The sequence below is a fragment of the Phoca vitulina genome, unplaced genomic scaffold (assembly GCF_004348235.1).
Source record: "Phoca vitulina isolate PV1807 unplaced genomic scaffold, GSC_HSeal_1.0 scaffold37, whole genome shotgun sequence".
Classification (NCBI taxonomy): Eukaryota; Metazoa; Chordata; class Mammalia; order Carnivora; family Phocidae; genus Phoca; species Phoca vitulina.
This window is the reverse complement of record NW_022589740.1, coordinates 14,243,716-14,260,171: the sequence shown is the minus strand read 5'-3', so window position 1 is coordinate 14,260,171 and position 16,456 is coordinate 14,243,716. Positions and strand designations below refer to the sequence as shown.

General features: G+C 39.9%; 1 protein-coding gene across 1 annotated transcript in view; it reads right to left on the bottom strand.

Annotated features, from left to right (window-relative positions):
- RORB (RAR related orphan receptor B) overlaps positions 1 to 6,850 on the bottom strand; it is a 185,648-nt gene extending 178,798 nt beyond the window's left edge. Inside the window, exon 1 of the mRNA XM_032427637.1 lies at positions 6,195 to 6,850. Coding sequence (XP_032283528.1) covers positions 6,195 to 6,201 — 7 coding nt within the window. The 5' untranslated portion in view covers positions 6,202 to 6,850. The remainder of the gene's footprint in view (positions 1 to 6,194) is intronic.
- Positions 6,851 to 16,456: the final 9,606 nt, after the last annotated feature.

The window sequence follows — 16,456 nt, the reverse complement described above, 5'->3', positions numbered from 1 at the left end:
TTGAAATATTGATGGCCACAGGGATATATTTTAAAGGTGAACAGAGCAAGCCAAAATTCTAAGTGGCTTGAAATGCATAATAATTTTGTGACACTATGATCACACTATTTCTTTTCATAAGAATCCACCCCCTCAATGCCATTAGTTAGCCACATGGTTATTATATTTAGCTTGATTCACTATAAATGCCGTTATAACACCTGTGGTTTCCCTCATTAAGAATTGAATGGATGGGGTCAGGGGTTGAAAGGGCAGCATATGCGCTATGAAAGAACTAGTTAACATAGCCTATTATATTGGTGCACTGGTAAATCTCATTTCTATTCATCAGATGATTAGTTCAATCAATATTTATTCCTCTATGCTCCCTTTGTCTTGTGCTACAAAGGAGGCATCCTTCAATTCATGGCATAAGCCTTGTTATCTATGAATTTGTAGCTTAATTTGAGAGGGAATATTTTATTTATTTGGCAGTCCTGAATTCTTTGATTCCTTTTCTCTCTAATTATCATTAGGTAGTATAATGGAGTTTTGTGTAGATTATTTATAAATACATGCTATTAACAGTTTCTTTTTATGCGACTCAAGTGCCACATGTATTCATTTCTTCCTTTTGAATGCTCTGGAAAGTTACGTCTGTTTCTCTAAATATGTTTGAATTTGGAAGTCTGGATTGTGAAAGCAAAGATAAGAATGATTTTCTCTCTCAAATATTCATTCTTCTTGTCTGAGTGGGTGGTTATAGGCACATACATATACATATTGTGTATCAGTGTGTATCAACAGACGCCTCCAAAGACTGCTATTATCTGCTAGGGATTCTGTTAAGTCAGAGATTCTATTCAAAGTAAGATAAATATTTGCAAGAAGCTGTAATTGGAAGATGATTACAAAATTACAGGAATAATACTTTATGTGTAGAGTGCTCATTTTATCAAAGGTCGTTACTCATTACATTACAAAAGACTTATTTCATTTGTCTACTTAATTTCTATCCCTTAGATGAGAATGGATGGAATAGTAAAACCACACTGAGAATAAATATCAATTATTAAGCACAGTGTCCACTCCTTGTATTTACTTTTCTGTATAATTTAACATCACAATAAAATGTTTCATTAATGTCAATTACATTAAATTAATGGCAATATAATTTAAAACTTTCAATGCCTTTATAGAATAAATACAAAAATGATTTAGTCTTAAGAAATTCTTATATACTATGTATATGTATATACTAAGTCACCTCAATCACTAATGACTTTTGCATTAATAACATACATGCTCATCACCTTTGATTTGTTACAATCTGTTCAGAATTTGATGGTTTTAACTTTGGAATTAATTCTCCTATTTCCTCATATAATTATCTGCAAGGCTTAGATTTCACCCATGTACAGTAACAATGATGTTATTGTTCACAATTTAGAACTTCACTTTATTTACAAATTTGCAGAACACCAGCAGACCTATGTAGAATTTTTTTAACTTGATAATTTACTAGAATAATTTTAAACTCTGTATTAATTGAGTGTTATACTATGTCCTTCAAATTAGAGTTATATTATTCATTGCAATGAAAAAAATCTAGTTAATGTGTTGTGATTCACACTTCTATTTTTCAGGACTATTGTACTAAAGGGTATAAAAACTAAAATGGCCACATTACATTTCTAAAAGGTGGATACAAGTTTGTAAAATTTGTTATAATAGCTGAAAAAAAAGTTTTGTTTTTTTTACCTAGAAAAACTTGAAGCACATTAAAATCCTGGTGCCAATTCTATATATGCTATTTTTAGGGAAAACGTAGGTATTATGACACAGTTCCAATGTCATTTTCATGAAGACCAACCCTAACAGTTAATATTTTCTTGGTGCTGTTAAGTCCTTGTTGTGGTAAAATTAGGTTTCATGATTCTGTAACATTTAAATTTGAAATAAAGTGTATTCTCATTACATTTACACCAGAACAATCACTTTTAAGGCTGCTAATAGTTTAGTATTTAACAAATGGTTACCAAAATAAGTAAATGTTAGCATTCATATTTGATGAAGAGTATAAAATAAACATGTTATTTACGTTAAAGCAAAGCTTCACATACACCACTTTAATAATGATACAAGAAAAGATCTTTCAAGGGTTTTCTAAACAGGATAGCAAAAGCAAAATCCAGGACTTCTAAGTTTTACATGAATTCTACCAAAGGAGTTTTAATCTTGTATCCTTCATGTTTGTGAGTCTTGCTGTTCAGAATTTCTCCCTTTATATTTCCATCCTGGTTTCCCAGTTCCTGATTATCTGAACATCTAGAAAAGTAAAAAGCCTTGGTGCTACTAATACATATCCCAAAAACTGAGGATATCAAACACTTCTGGGTCATAATACTTGTTGTAAATTCACTCAGGATGATGGGGATGGGGGGGAGGAGAGAGTCCCAGGATGTAACCACCTAAGAAAATATTTTATTTTTTCCCAACAATACTTGAAACAGACCTTTAGAATTTTTCTTTAAACTGTTTAAACATTCACTTTTCTTGGAATCCATTAAGACAGCTTACTGGATTACTTAATGAACAATTATTAATGGACTATTGACAGAGATGTCCTTCCAGCAATGTTTTTTTTTTTTCTTTTTTTAATTTTGGAATGTGGAATCTTGGTTAGAAATATTTAATTGGGATTTGTGGAAGAAATTAAGATAGGAATTCTGGTTAGAAATATTTAATTAGGATTTGTGGAAGAAATTAAGATAGAGAATTTGTTTAGGAAATCTAAAGGCCTGGCCAGCAGTACATTCAGAGCTCCAGACTTCCAAAGGGCTACCATACCCCTGAGAGCAAGCTGCTGCTTTTCTAAAGTTAGCAGTTAATAAAAATTAACTACCTGAAAATAATAGATGAAAACTGGGCTTTAGAAAAGCCAAGCCCCATCCTTGTTTACAGCAAGCATAAAACCAGATTTCTAATCCGTAGGAGCCACAATCACCTATTGATTGCGACGACATCTGTGCCCCTGTTTTGGGAAGCAGGGTTTCTGCGGAGGCAGGGCTGAAAAATCCGACCATTTCCGTGAGCCTGTGTAATCAACAGCTGACAGACCTCTCAGGAAGGAGTCTTGAAACCCGCACCTGGGCTCACTCATTTCTCACCTATGGACGGACCCAATTAAAAGTCCTCCCTTCTGTCTTCAGAAGTTATTCGTTTCAAAAATGCAATCTGTGAAGTAGCATCACTAGAACTCATGTGGTACCCTCTAGCAGACAAAGGGTGAAATGCTTTGTGCGCCACCAAAGACAACCTCCTTCGCCCCAGGCCAGCCCAGAGTAAGCCACCGAGCTCCGAACGAATCAGTTCAGCAGTGGGCACATAATGACCTCAAAGATCAGAGCCTCTTAACTCCTTTCTTACCCCAGAGCTTCCCTCAGGATAAAGTCTCTTAACTATCGTAGACCTGTCTGCTGGGGGCTGGAGGAGGTGGAGGGTGGGTTAGCCGGATTGCTCCCGAGGGCGACCCCTTAATCCTGGACCAAGTTTACGTCGCACAAAGCTCCTGACTAAGGATAGTTGCCAAACCGTGAAGCCAAGGCCAAGGCATTGACAGGGACCACCTGGGGATGGGGAGTGTGTGTGTATGTGTGTGTGTGTGTGTGTGTGTGCGCTGGGGGGGGGGTGTATGGGAGAAATAGAGTGGATACACTGTAAAGCCGAGTTCAGAAACCATCCCCTCCCCCTGATGCAGGCTGATTAGTAGCCGAGGCACAAGAGAAAGCTGATTCGTTTCCGCTCTCACTTCTCAAGTTCACACTCAAGTTCAACCCCTGACTCCCACAAGAGGTCTGAGCAACCGGGACCTCTTCTCAACCTATCCTTAAGGAACAACCCCTGATGCTGCGGGAGGGTAGAGCCTGTAGGAAATGCGTAGGGAGGGCAGAGGAGAGACAGTAAGGGGTCAGGAAAAGAGAGCCTGGGAGGTAGAGGAAAGGTCTCTGCCACCTGGTAAGCTTGTTTTTTCTCCAGCGGGAGGCCCCGGGCCCCCGGAGAGCCGTTTTAAGTTAGGACTTGTAAACTCTTCTGGGCAGCCTGGCTGGGGTGACGCCTTCTGGAAACCGGGTGTGGGTTTTCGACTGGTTTCTAAAGGTGAGCACTACGCGAGCTCCTGGCTTTCAACCCTTCAGGCTGTTAGAGTCCCCGAACGAAGCAAGCGCAGTGGCGAACCCGGACTGTCTCGGCATATTGCTCCTTCAGGAGCAGCGCGATCAAGCTACAACCCACTCCTGCCCCACACTGCTCCGTTTTCTTCAATTTAAGGGGAGAGTGAGCGGCTTTTACGCCGCACATCCTAGTGCCGGGTCGGAGCGAAGGTGACGCGTGCTTTCGGACCTTCAGAACATAACCTAGCCAACCGAGGAATGTTGGAAGGGGAGAAGTAAGGGAAGGGCGAACTGGCAGCCCCTGGCCAGAGTAGGCGAAACTGAAAGGAGAGCGGATGGTGGTGAGATGGGGCAGAAAAAGAAAAACAAAGACGGGGGCATCTTTCACTTAAGGTTCTATACTCGCCAATTGCCCAAGTACAGTTTTCTGAAAGAATTTGGACAGTGGAGCCTGTGACCAAACCCCCAACTGGGACACTCAACTGGAACCAGTTCGCATGACGGGAGCTCCCACTTCCAGGGCACGGGTCAATCATCCCACGAAGATGTCCTTGTCCCTGATCTTCAGCTATCTCCCTCCCACTCACTTCCCTGGACAACCTCTCTGTTCTTCCTCCTTCCCTTTCCTGCCACGTCCCAGAACCCAGCCGGCTAACCCAATCCCTGCCCTAGGGTCCAAGTTCCAGGGTCCACAGTGTGCGGAGCAGGGAGAGCATGCCCGCTGCCCCCTGGGGGCCCCCCTAGAGAGGTAAGTGTTGGGGGAGAGAGTGGGAGGTGTACACTGCCCGGTGGAAGGCGCGGAGTGTTTGCAGCCCCACCTTCCCAAGTTCTACCTGCCTAGTCCACCTGTCGCCGGTCAGGGATGTAGGGAGGTCCGGGGTTAGCCACCTTCAACTTTATTTTGCCAGGACCAGGAGGGCATGCGAAGGGTAGAGGAGAGTCCCACAAAGAACTGCGGAGTGGCCAGGAAGAAAAACGGGGTGAGGCAGGTGCCCAGTGACCTGCACATATCCCCATGGCACGCTGGCACCCGGCCCGCTCTCCAAGAAAAGAGTGAAGTTGTGGCCAAGCAGAAAGTGGGGGAGAGAGGGTCCGAGCACAGCGCGCAGGAAACCTGAAGGTCCCAGCACTGCAGGGGAAGAGACCGACAAAGTGACTCCCTAAACCCGGCCAGGCCATCCACTGGGGCAGCCCAGAGGGTACCCAGGGGAAGTATCTCTCCCCTGTCCCTGGTGCGCCGCTCCACAGCTGCCAGCTTGCTCCAGGGACCTGCCACCGCTGTCGCCGCTGGGGGTCTTGGCTCAAGGGCTCACCCAGCACGCCTCCCGCAGCAGCCCTTTGATAAAAGAGCCTTCTCTGCCGTGGGTAGCGCGGGCTCTCCTATCCTCTGGAACTTTCTCCGCGCAACTTTTTTGGGGCGGCGCTCGTCCCTGGACCGTACGGGCTCCAGCACGCGGACCTGGCCAGGGCGTAGCGCCGGCGCAAGGGACCCACGCAGGGGACGATCCCAGTCCAGTCCCGCGACACCGCCCCTCTGCCTACCACTCCCACGAAGGGACGTATTAGCGGGCCGGGACGCTGGTGGGCCTAGTAACCTGGAGTATGTGTGCCCGCTCGCTCGCGCCCCGCCGCCTGCCCGTGCGCCCAGCGCACCCAACCCGGGCAGGCCACCACTGCGCGCCGGGTGCTTCCAGCCGCTTCTGTCGGGAGGCAGCCCTCTCCATCCGGCGTCCGCTTCCGCACCCGAGAGTGACAAGCAAAAATGGTTCAGTGCAACTCATGCACCGGGAGGAAGCAACTAGCGCCGCTCCTCTCTCCAAAAAGGCGCCCTCCTGCGTCCCTCCAGAACTCCCGAGAGGCATCAACACCTTCCCACAACTTTCTACGCCCAGGCCATTTGTAGCCCACCTGCGAACGCGAACTCCAGACCCGCGCCCCGAGAACCTTCTTCCCCTTCTGCGGGGTGCGCTCCCCTCCCCCATCTCCCCATCTGGCTGGAGTTAGCCGGACCCGGGGAGCCTCGGTGTCCGCGGGCTCGCTTACCTCGCATGGTGTGGCCGCTCTCCCGCTCCGCGTAGTCATGAAGCTGCTCCCAGCCCGAACCGCGGAGCCCAAAAATCCTGCTCAGCACGAGTGAAGAAGGTGGTCGGCAAAGAGCTGCTCCGCCGAGAAAACCATCCCTTTAGGCGGACGCCGTGGCCGGAGGGTGACGTTTGCCGCCGCCGCCGCTGCTATGCTAACAGTTTTGATGGTGGTGGTGATGACTGTTTTGATGGTTGTTTGGTTGTTTGTTTTCAGGAAGGGTGAAAAAAATGTGCTGTCTGGCTGGTGCCTGGGTTTTGTTTTGCTTTTGTTTTTCTTTTTTCTTTCTCTCTAATGTGCTTGCTTTTTAAAAATGCCACCGCCTCCGGCTCAGAAGATTTCTTTTGTGATCACTTGGACTGAGGAGGAGGAGGAAGGGCAGCCGCAGCAGGAGGAGGAGTTGGTGGTGGTTTTGTTAGTTACAAAGAAGAAGGAGAAGGAGCAAGGGGGGGGGGGAAAGGAAACAGAAAAGGAAGAAAGGCGGTGTGGATGGCAGAGCATGTGCGTTTTCACATGACATCTGTGCCTGTTAGCGGATCCAGTGAATTTTCACTGTTCAGTTACAGGGAGGAAGGGAGCGAGAGAGAAAGAGAGGAGAGAGATGGAGAGAGAGAGCCGAGAAGGGGCTTATACGCGAGGGCGGGTTTGGCCGGGACTTCGAGGCCCCGCCTCCTGTCAGCGCCGCCGCCTATCAGCGCCCGGCAGCGCTTGGAGGGGCCGGGACCACGGGGGAGGGGACGCGATTCCCGGAGAGAGGCGGGGGTTAGGGACACTGGAGCCCGAAGGCGGCCGGAGCTGAAGCTGGTCACTAGAGACTGTCCGAACTGGGCGAAGGAGAGGGAACGACCCAGAGAGTGGGGCAGATCGGCAGGTGACATTCACTTCCGACTCCAGGAGGAGGGAGAAGGCACTGACAGTCCTTTTAGAGGCGAGAGTCGTGGGGCTCCCCGGGTCCCACGTTCCGTCCCTCTCTCGCAGCGACTGCCTGCCCCGATAGTTAGTTTTGAATTTCTGGCAGCGCTCTGCAGAGTCCTCTTTCGGTAAACTCCGAATCTCTGGCGGGGGTTTCCATGAACAGGACGCTTCAGTTTTAGTGGCAGAATCATGCAAATCAACTTCCATCACTTTGAGCGTAACCAAAATGCAGTCCCATGCAAGTGCCATCCGCTTCCTTTCAAACCATCTTTCTGATGCTTCCCGCCCTGAATCCTAAAAACAGAAAACACGACACACTAAGATTTCTTCAGTTTTTTAAAAAATTATTTTTAAAATATTTACTACTTTCTTTTGTCAAGGAAATTTTTATTAGCATTTGGAAATCTCCTGGCATTGGGCTACCCTATTCAAGGATAACAGCCCCAGCTGACTGTGGTTATCCCAGTGATGCCAGGGAGGTGGCTGAGGCCAGAGGCATGATTGTGTGGTGCTGCTTATTTGATAAAGGTGCAAGGGCTCTAGGAGGGAGGAATTTCAAGCCCACTTGCTATGAGAAGACATTTATCTATGTATTGGAGACTGGCAATTAAACGTAAGTATTTTGTATTCCTTAGGTGAAAACTGTCATCTATGACCATTTATTTGTATTTTGATAAAAATTCAATGCATATATCAAAACTGTTCCTTTGCAAGTTTTCCCCTCTCAGTGGACACAGTAAACATATAGTGATCACATCTACTCCCTGGCTCCCCACCATAGTAGGTTAATTGGTCCCCTAAAAGACAGGGGAAAAATTTGCTTCTTCTACTCAGTCTTAAGACATTGAGGCTCCTACTCATTAGTGTACCTGTTGGCAGAGCAGGCCTCATCATCATTCACCTGTACAAATAATTTGATTTTTACTGGTATTTATTCATATTCTGTCATGTAACACAAAGTGCAATGCAGAATTGGCGATTATTTAGTTAATTACTGCACCCTACACTGCCAAGTAGTCCCCCCCCCCAGCTTTAAATAAAAAATGGATTACTTGCTGAATCTTCTTTAGTGCTAAATTGACTTAGCCCTGCTATATGCCCTTCCATTTGCAAGCCAATGTGTAATTTAGGAAAATTTTACTATTAAGAGTGCAAGTTGATTGAGTCTTTAATTAAATGAAATGAACAAAAGGAAGTTACTGTTCAGAATAGTTATTCCCTTATAAATACCTTTCCCCTAGATTTGTAATTGACACAGTAGTTAATCTTTTAAGATAATATTTAAGGCTCCCCAGTTTTATCATTTTTAATCAAGTAAAATATATTCATCATAACTACATTAAAGCTGCACTAAGTTATGCCTAATTTAGTTGCTTCATTAAAAATTACTGAATATAAAATAGTCAAGAAACAAATTGTGACTACATCATTTTAATTTTATGTGCTTCAAGCAGAGACACAGGAATGTTGAAAGTTCTTTAAAGCCTTTGTAAACACTATAATTATTATTGTTGTGATTATTTTAGTTTCTATTTCTGATTAAAGAGAAATTTCAAAATTCAGGAATTTTAACTCTTCTAGTCTTAAATTGCTGAACATTTATTGAATTCTTTTACTGCTGCAATATCTGTAATTCTTAAAAAAGATAGTCAACACATATATTATAAGTGCCTTTCCCCCCTCCTACACATTTTTATATGTCCTTTGCTTTGTCGGTTCAACAATGCATAATTTTGCTTAGAACCCTATCACACAGTTCTTAATCCCTTCCGAAAACTTCTGAAAAAAATTAATTAGAAATAAAGACTTAAATTTATCATTTTAAAAACTGTATTATATATAGTGGTACAAAAGTATTTCTTTTTTAGAGTGGAATAAATGTTGGTCATTGGTTATACTGTGGCAATCTGGGACATTTTGGATCTTCCTAAAAATTAAAAAAACTGAGTTCTTGAGCTTTCCTAGTAAGTTGCAAATTATGTCAACTGAATGGAACCCATTTGTGTAAAATAAATATTCAGGACTTAAGTTAAAGAAATCAGCATTTTCCAGAAGTCATAAAATACTTATGATTATCTGATATTTTTGTAACCTATCTGCCAGCAACTATCCATATTTTTATTGGCATAATAATATATTGATATAATGACCTTGTTCACATGAAGTGAACTTGAATGATTACGTTATGATTTGGTTTCCTATAATCTTGAAACTCCTTTTGTCCCTGGGTCTGAAGGATGTTCTAAGTTGATAATTTTAAATGAAAATCAGTAGGTCACATAGCACTGTACTTAATCTAAAAAATTGATATAATTTCACTTTTGTTCCTGCTAACCTGCTTTCTGGACATAACACCACCCCTCAGATTTAGCTATAAGGCCACAGAGTAATAATGACAAGAAATATCCTGACAGAGGCAAGGGTTTATTATGAGCCAACCAGGTAGGGTCAACACGGCATTTAGGATTATTTCAATCCTAAAATGCTTGAACCAAATAGGAAGTAATGGTTCACCATATGCTGAGCTGGCGAGTCTATAGAGACTGTTTTAAAGAACATGAATCTCAGAGGAGGAACACTGGCAATATTGATAATAATATTACATTTGGAATGACTAGAAGACTGGGTGTTTAGGGGGGCTATGTGGCTGTGAAAGTTGAGAAAGATATATAAAGCTATCTTAAATATTGGGAAAATGAGGAAAAAAAGAACTTTAAATATTTAAACCTATGAAAAATGGAAATGGTCAAGTACTGAGCTCACTGTTGCTGGAGGCATCCAAGAAAGATTGAAGGAAAAGCTTCGGTAAAGATGCTCTACTATACAGATTTCTCTAGTAGGCTGAAAATAGTCTAGATTAGCTCCAATATCATCTGCAAGTGTAAGTGTATTCACATGGAGGTAATTACTACAGCCCCAGCAGCTGTAACAGCTCTGTTTCCTAAGGAATGGAAGCTCCATGAGAGCACAGGCCAGGATTTCCCTAGAGTTTGGAAGAGCTCTTGGTACTTTATAAGGTATGTGATAATTATTGGCTGAATGGATACTTTCCACTGTTTGTCCACCGGATGCGAACCAGAAGTATAGCAAAGACTTATCTGAATAAGATCTTTTCTTTCTTAGTTTCCAATGAATGGAAGGTGGGGTCAGGGGTGGGAGGGTAGGAAAGAGGGAGAGAGAAGAGATTTTATTTTCTTTTTCATTTTAAACTCTCCTAATTTGGGTAAGAAAAAAAATGATGTTTGGGTTTGGTTACATAATTATAAAAGAAAGTAAAACCTAATTATTTTCATATTTATTACTATTCTGTTATATTATCAGATGAAGAGTCTTCATAATCTTTTAGTACTTTTAAGTTCTGCTTCATTTTTAAGTATGGATGCAATTTCAACAACTTTTCAAAATGAAAAAAGAGAAAATATGCTAAAAATGTATAGCTGGTGCTTTATGTAATAAATTGGAAAGAGTGCGTGTGGGCCAAAACAAAATGAGCCCCAATATGTGGGATAAGAGGTAAGGTAAGCCTTAGGAAAATAACAAACAGATTAGGAAAAAACAAAAGAGCTAACATTTATTGGATGAACTACATGGTCTATCAGCCTATCTGATTTCTATTTCCTAAAAAAGCCTAATGGTGTGTATTATAGCTCACTACCTTAACCCCTGCCCCCCCCTTTTTTAAAGATAAAGAAACACAGGCTTAGAAAGGTCAAGGAACTTGCCTAAGATCACAAATCTAAAAATGCTGGATCTGTGATTCAAACCCAGATATAGCCTCTAAATTGTAAATTCTATGAGTATAGGAACTTTCCTGATTTTACTTTTTTCAGTGCTGAATCCCCAGAATCTAGCATCTTACCTGGCAAATAGTAGATGCTCAAAATACACTTGCAGATGAATAAATGGACATTTGAACTCTTGTCCACTGCACAGTATGGCATGTCCACACACTCTAGGACTGAAGCTAGTTATTTGTTAAATGCCATTAAATAAAGAACAGTGAATTTTGACTTTGAGGATAAAAGGATACTGTGAAAAATTTATTTAATAATTATCTAATGCCTGATTCAGGTCCATCATGGAGTCTAGGAAATACTTTTGTAATAAATATATCAGGTCATAGATAATGTGGGTCTGCATTAAAACGGCACCAGTGAAAATGAAAAAAAAAAACAAAGGAAAGGTTGATATATTTTGACAACCAAAAGCTACAAAGTCTAGTTCATGATTCTTTGGTGGTGCTGGTGGGCAGTGTGTTGGTTATAGTGATGGAGAAGTCAAACAAATCTTCATGAATAGGAAGCTGGTATAATGAATATACCATTAATAGAAATAAGTAAGGAAGGCAGAGTAGGTTCTTGAATAAATAGCGGAAAGTGTTGAGATTAATTTTCAGTTTTGATATGTATGTAGAACTGGAGATTTGGTAATTGTTAAGAGGTGAAAATAAAGATTTTTAAGACACTCAGAAACATTAAGGAGAAGCAAAATAATATGAGAAGAAACCAAATGTCTCTTTTTAATGGGTAGGATGGAGGGATAAGCCAGCGAATATGAGGATGGATGGGCAATGGTGGACTACACTGATATTGTATCAGAGAAGTCGAAGTAGGTAAGAGTTTCAAGAAAGAAGGAATGATCAACAGAGTCAGACAGGCAGAGAACCCAAGGGCCATCGGGTTTGTTGATTAGGAAGTTATTAGTGATTCTCAGGAAAGCTTTAGGACTGAGGAGTGAAGAGCTATTAAGACATGGATGGATGCAGGAGAGTGTTTGGATTATCCTTTCAAGTTGTTTGGTGGATGGGACAGGGGTGGACCACTCATTTGAAAAGATGGTAGATCGAGTTTTCTCTCTCTCCCTCCCTCTCTCTCTCCACACACACACACACACACACACACACACACACACACTTCTTTCCTTCTATATAAATTTGGGACTGAACAAAATGGGTAGTTACAGATATAAAAAGAGAGTTTGAAGGAATGAGATTAGTGGTCACGGGTGAGCTTTGGTAAGGGCACCTTTTCTTCTGAGACTAAAATCAAGAAACTGAATAAAGACAGCAACTTTGTCGTGTTATCAGGGTTTGAAAGCACATGTAGAAGGAAAATATGGAAGTCTAGGTCTCAGTTGGCAATTAATTTACCTGTGTGATCCCATGCAAATCACATTATTTCTGCATCCCATTTTCCCCATTATACAGTGAGTATCTTTTTTTTAAAAGTTGTTATTTAAATTCTAGTTGTTAACATACAGTGTAATATTAGTTTCAGGCGTACAATATAATGATTCAACACTTCCATACATTACCTGGTGCTCATCATGAGTGCAGTGAGCATCTTAAGGACAGTGACTCTGTCATTTTCAATTTGGTATCCAGTACCTGATGTTCTAAACTGCTTGTTTAATGATTTAGTTCAATTTGAGAATTGGATCATTCGTGAAATTTTGTCTCATTTTAGTGCTTGTCCTATTATTATATTTTGGTAAACTCCCTTCCAATTTTTATAACGATCCTTGAAGACTTACATATAACAAATCCCCATTTATATAAGCTAGATTGGGTGAATCTCTTTTTGTTGCAATCATACAAGCTCTACCAAAATAGGCTGATTCAAAAAACATCAAAGGAACTAAGTATTGGGCTGCCAGTGTGTTTCAGATACTTAATAGTAAGAGATGAGGTATGCTGTATTTTATGGAACTAGACTGAAATATTTTAAGGGTTCTTTAGAAGAATAAATGCCTGTGAATAGCTAATGAAATTGCTTTTAAAAATAAGGTTAGTCCAGAATGAATTTAAATGTATAAAAATGCTTAGCCAAAAAACTAGAAAATACACTAACATTTTAATAGGGAGTAACTGGAGGAACTAGAGGGAGAATGAGGGTTATGTTTTGTGCCATGTATTTTGTACTGTTTGATTTATTTACAAGAAGTAGATACTCCTGTGTGTGCATGTGTGTGTATGATAAAAAAGTTTTTTTCAAGAAGACCAAAGTAGAAAAAAAGATTAGTGCAGGGGACTTCCCTTACCAAAACTTACTCTAAAGTCATTCCAATAAAAATAAGATATATTGTCACAAAAGTAGATAAATATCAGAGCATACAGAAATTGATGTAAGACTATAAGAACTTTATATAAAAATAAAAATGGAATTTAGGTTCAGATTAGAAAATATGATGCATTTTAATATTATGGGTAATGCTAGATTTCTGTTTCATATCACATACAAAAGTACATTTCAGATGGGTTAGAGATTTAAATAAAATATAAAAGTAAAAACCTAAAATAATAAAATTACATTTTTGTGTGTATTTATATAACGTTTTGGATGGGGCAAACTTTTCCAAATTAGGAAGCCCAGCTCCTATAAAGAAGAAGTTAGATGTATTTTCCTATATAAAAACTTAAAACTGAATATTTGAATGGCAAAAGGCCCCAAACAAAGTGAAAATACACACAATAGACTGGAGGAAATATTGCTGCACAAAAAATTAATAGCCTTTATAAAAATGCATACAAACCTACAAATTGTAAGAATTAGACAAAAAACTCAAAACTGGGTTGACAGAGAAGAAACAGGAGCTGCCAAATGGAGGATTTTTTTTCCTGATGGTTTTTGGTACAGGTGAGCAATTTCTCCTTTGTGTTTGTATCTCTGTAAATGCTCCTGAAAAGCTCCTTTCCAGATCACCTGACAAAACTTTAAGATAATTTCTTGTGTTTATTACAGTATGAATTAGCATGCAAGTGGAAGATTTTATATAACTTCCTCTTAGCTGCTGATACACTGCAAAATTTATCTTGAATTGGTTACTTTTCTCTATATTCCTGCCTCTCAATTCAAGCCACTGTCCCTCGCCTACCTATATGGGTACCATATTCTCAGAAGTTGTCTCTCTGCCTCTACTTTTGCCCCTTAACCTATATATTTTCCAATTGGCAGCTAGAGAGAACTTTAAAAAATGTAAGTCATACAATAAATAACCCCTTGCTAAAAGTGTCTTTTAGTGTCTTTCCATTACATTTAAAAATAAGCCATACTGCTTACCGTGGCTTAGAAGGAGGGCAAAAACATATTCTGGTTTGCACTGATATCCAGAATAATTATTAGAAGTGCCCCCGTTCATTCTCAAAAGTGTTCCAGTCTGAGCAATACATGATATAGTTGCCCTAATTATAAAGCTTTGCTGGCTTAAAGGTTATGTTTTCAGAGAAAATCGTCCCTCATCATACCACCTAAAAGAGCACTCATTTATAATCCTTTTTCAGAGCATCTCTTTGTGGTCTTTATTATAGCACAGATCATAATTTATGATTATTTATTTTTTGGTCTTCTCTTGTTATTATTTAATGGAGGAAGTAAATTAATTTATAATTAATATTATTATTTGCCCCAGAGGCAAGGACCACATCTCTGTTGTTTTATATTATATCATCAAGGCCTAGAATGATGCCTGATACTTAGCACATGCTTAATAGAAGTTTGTTCAGTAATCAACAATTTGGACTAATTGTTAAAATTTAAGCGATATAAGTAATAATTTTTGTTTTCTTTTTGAAAACTTGATCCACACATTTGCTAAGATATCTCCATGTCTCCTTATGGGCACATTAAAAAAATGCATGGGATAGTAAATTTTTCTTTTTAAGACAAATGATACATACCGGGATGATTAAGTATATCAGTTCTGGAGTAAAATGAAACAAAATAAGAAAAAAAACAAACAAAAATTGTTTTCTGTTCCAGATCTGCTATTTTCAATGTGAGCTGGTAGTTAACCTGCCTAAAATGCACTTTAAAAATATGTAAAATGGGACTAATAAACTCAAAAGGATAAAATGAGATATACTTACATAATGCTTAGCACATCATAATCATGCAAGAATCATCAACTATTTATAATTTTATTCCTTGCTTGCTGAAAATCTGTTTAATGAGTTAGCAACAGCAAATTTTTCAATTCAGGTCAATCAGACGTTGCTGCCCATCACACTTCCCAGCTACTTCTATATAATCAACAAATGCACAGAATATTAACTAGTTTTTAATTTCCCACATTATTAGTTGTTTAAAATTTGATTTTTCCCAATTGCTCTATGACTCTGCTCTTTTGCCTCCTTTCTTACTTTGAATTAATCGATTTTGGATTATTCCATTTATTTTTCTTCTATTGGCATGCTGGTTACACATCCTTTATTATTCTTTTGGTAATTCTCCTGGAGATTCAACTTGTGTCCTTGGATTATTAGAACAAATATAAATTAGTACTCTTATCACATCCCAGTCAATGCTAAGACCTTAGAACACTGAACTCTGTGAACCTTCCTCAATCCTCTGAATGCCATTAGTATTATTACTGTCATGTATTTAGGTTCTACCTATATTTTAAACCCTGTAAAATATTAATAATATTATGATTTTGTATCATCGGCATTCTTTCAGATTTGCCCCAAATTTAGTCATATAATTTTTCCTGCATTTTTGTGTTTCTCTTTGGGATCATTTTCTTTCTGCTTGAAGAACTACTTCTGGCATTCTCTTTAATGTCGGCTGCGGCTGCTGAATATGCTTAGTCTTTGGTTATTGAGAAATGTCTACGTTGCTTCATGTTTGAAAGATGTTTTTACTGGTTGCCAGATTTTTTTTTCTTTTTTCACACCCTCCTCATGTCATTCCATTGTCTTCTGTCTTACATCTTTTCTGTTCAAGAGTCAGTTCTCAAATGTTGTGCCTGTTTCTTTGAAAATAATGTATCTTCCTTTTTGGCCCTTTTGGGATTTTCTCTTTGTCTTTGGTCTTCAGTTGTTTTACTGTGATGTGCACAGATGTGCTTTTCTTTTCAATTGCCCTGTCTGTAGTTTGAAACACCTTTTGAATCTATGGCTTGGTATCTCTCATCAATTGGAAAGTTCTTGACATTTACTCTTAAATATTGCCCTTGCTCCATTCTCTCTGTCTTCTCCTTCTGGAGGGAGATGGCATTACATGTACATTTTATGTATGGTGTATATGTCTGTATGTATATGTATGTTTTCACTTTGCCCCATATGTCCCTCTTACTACGTGATTTCTATCCTTTTTTGCTCTCCAGGCTTCCATCAGGGTATTTTATATTTACCTAACTTCTAGCTCACTAATGCTTTCCTCAGCTGTATTTTCCAGTTTGTTGTTAAACCTATCTATTCATTCTTCGTTTCAATTACTATATTTTGCAGTCCTAGAATTTCTATTTGGTTCTTTTTTTATAGGTTCCTGTTATCTGGTAAAATGTTCCATCTTGTCATCTATTTTTTTAAA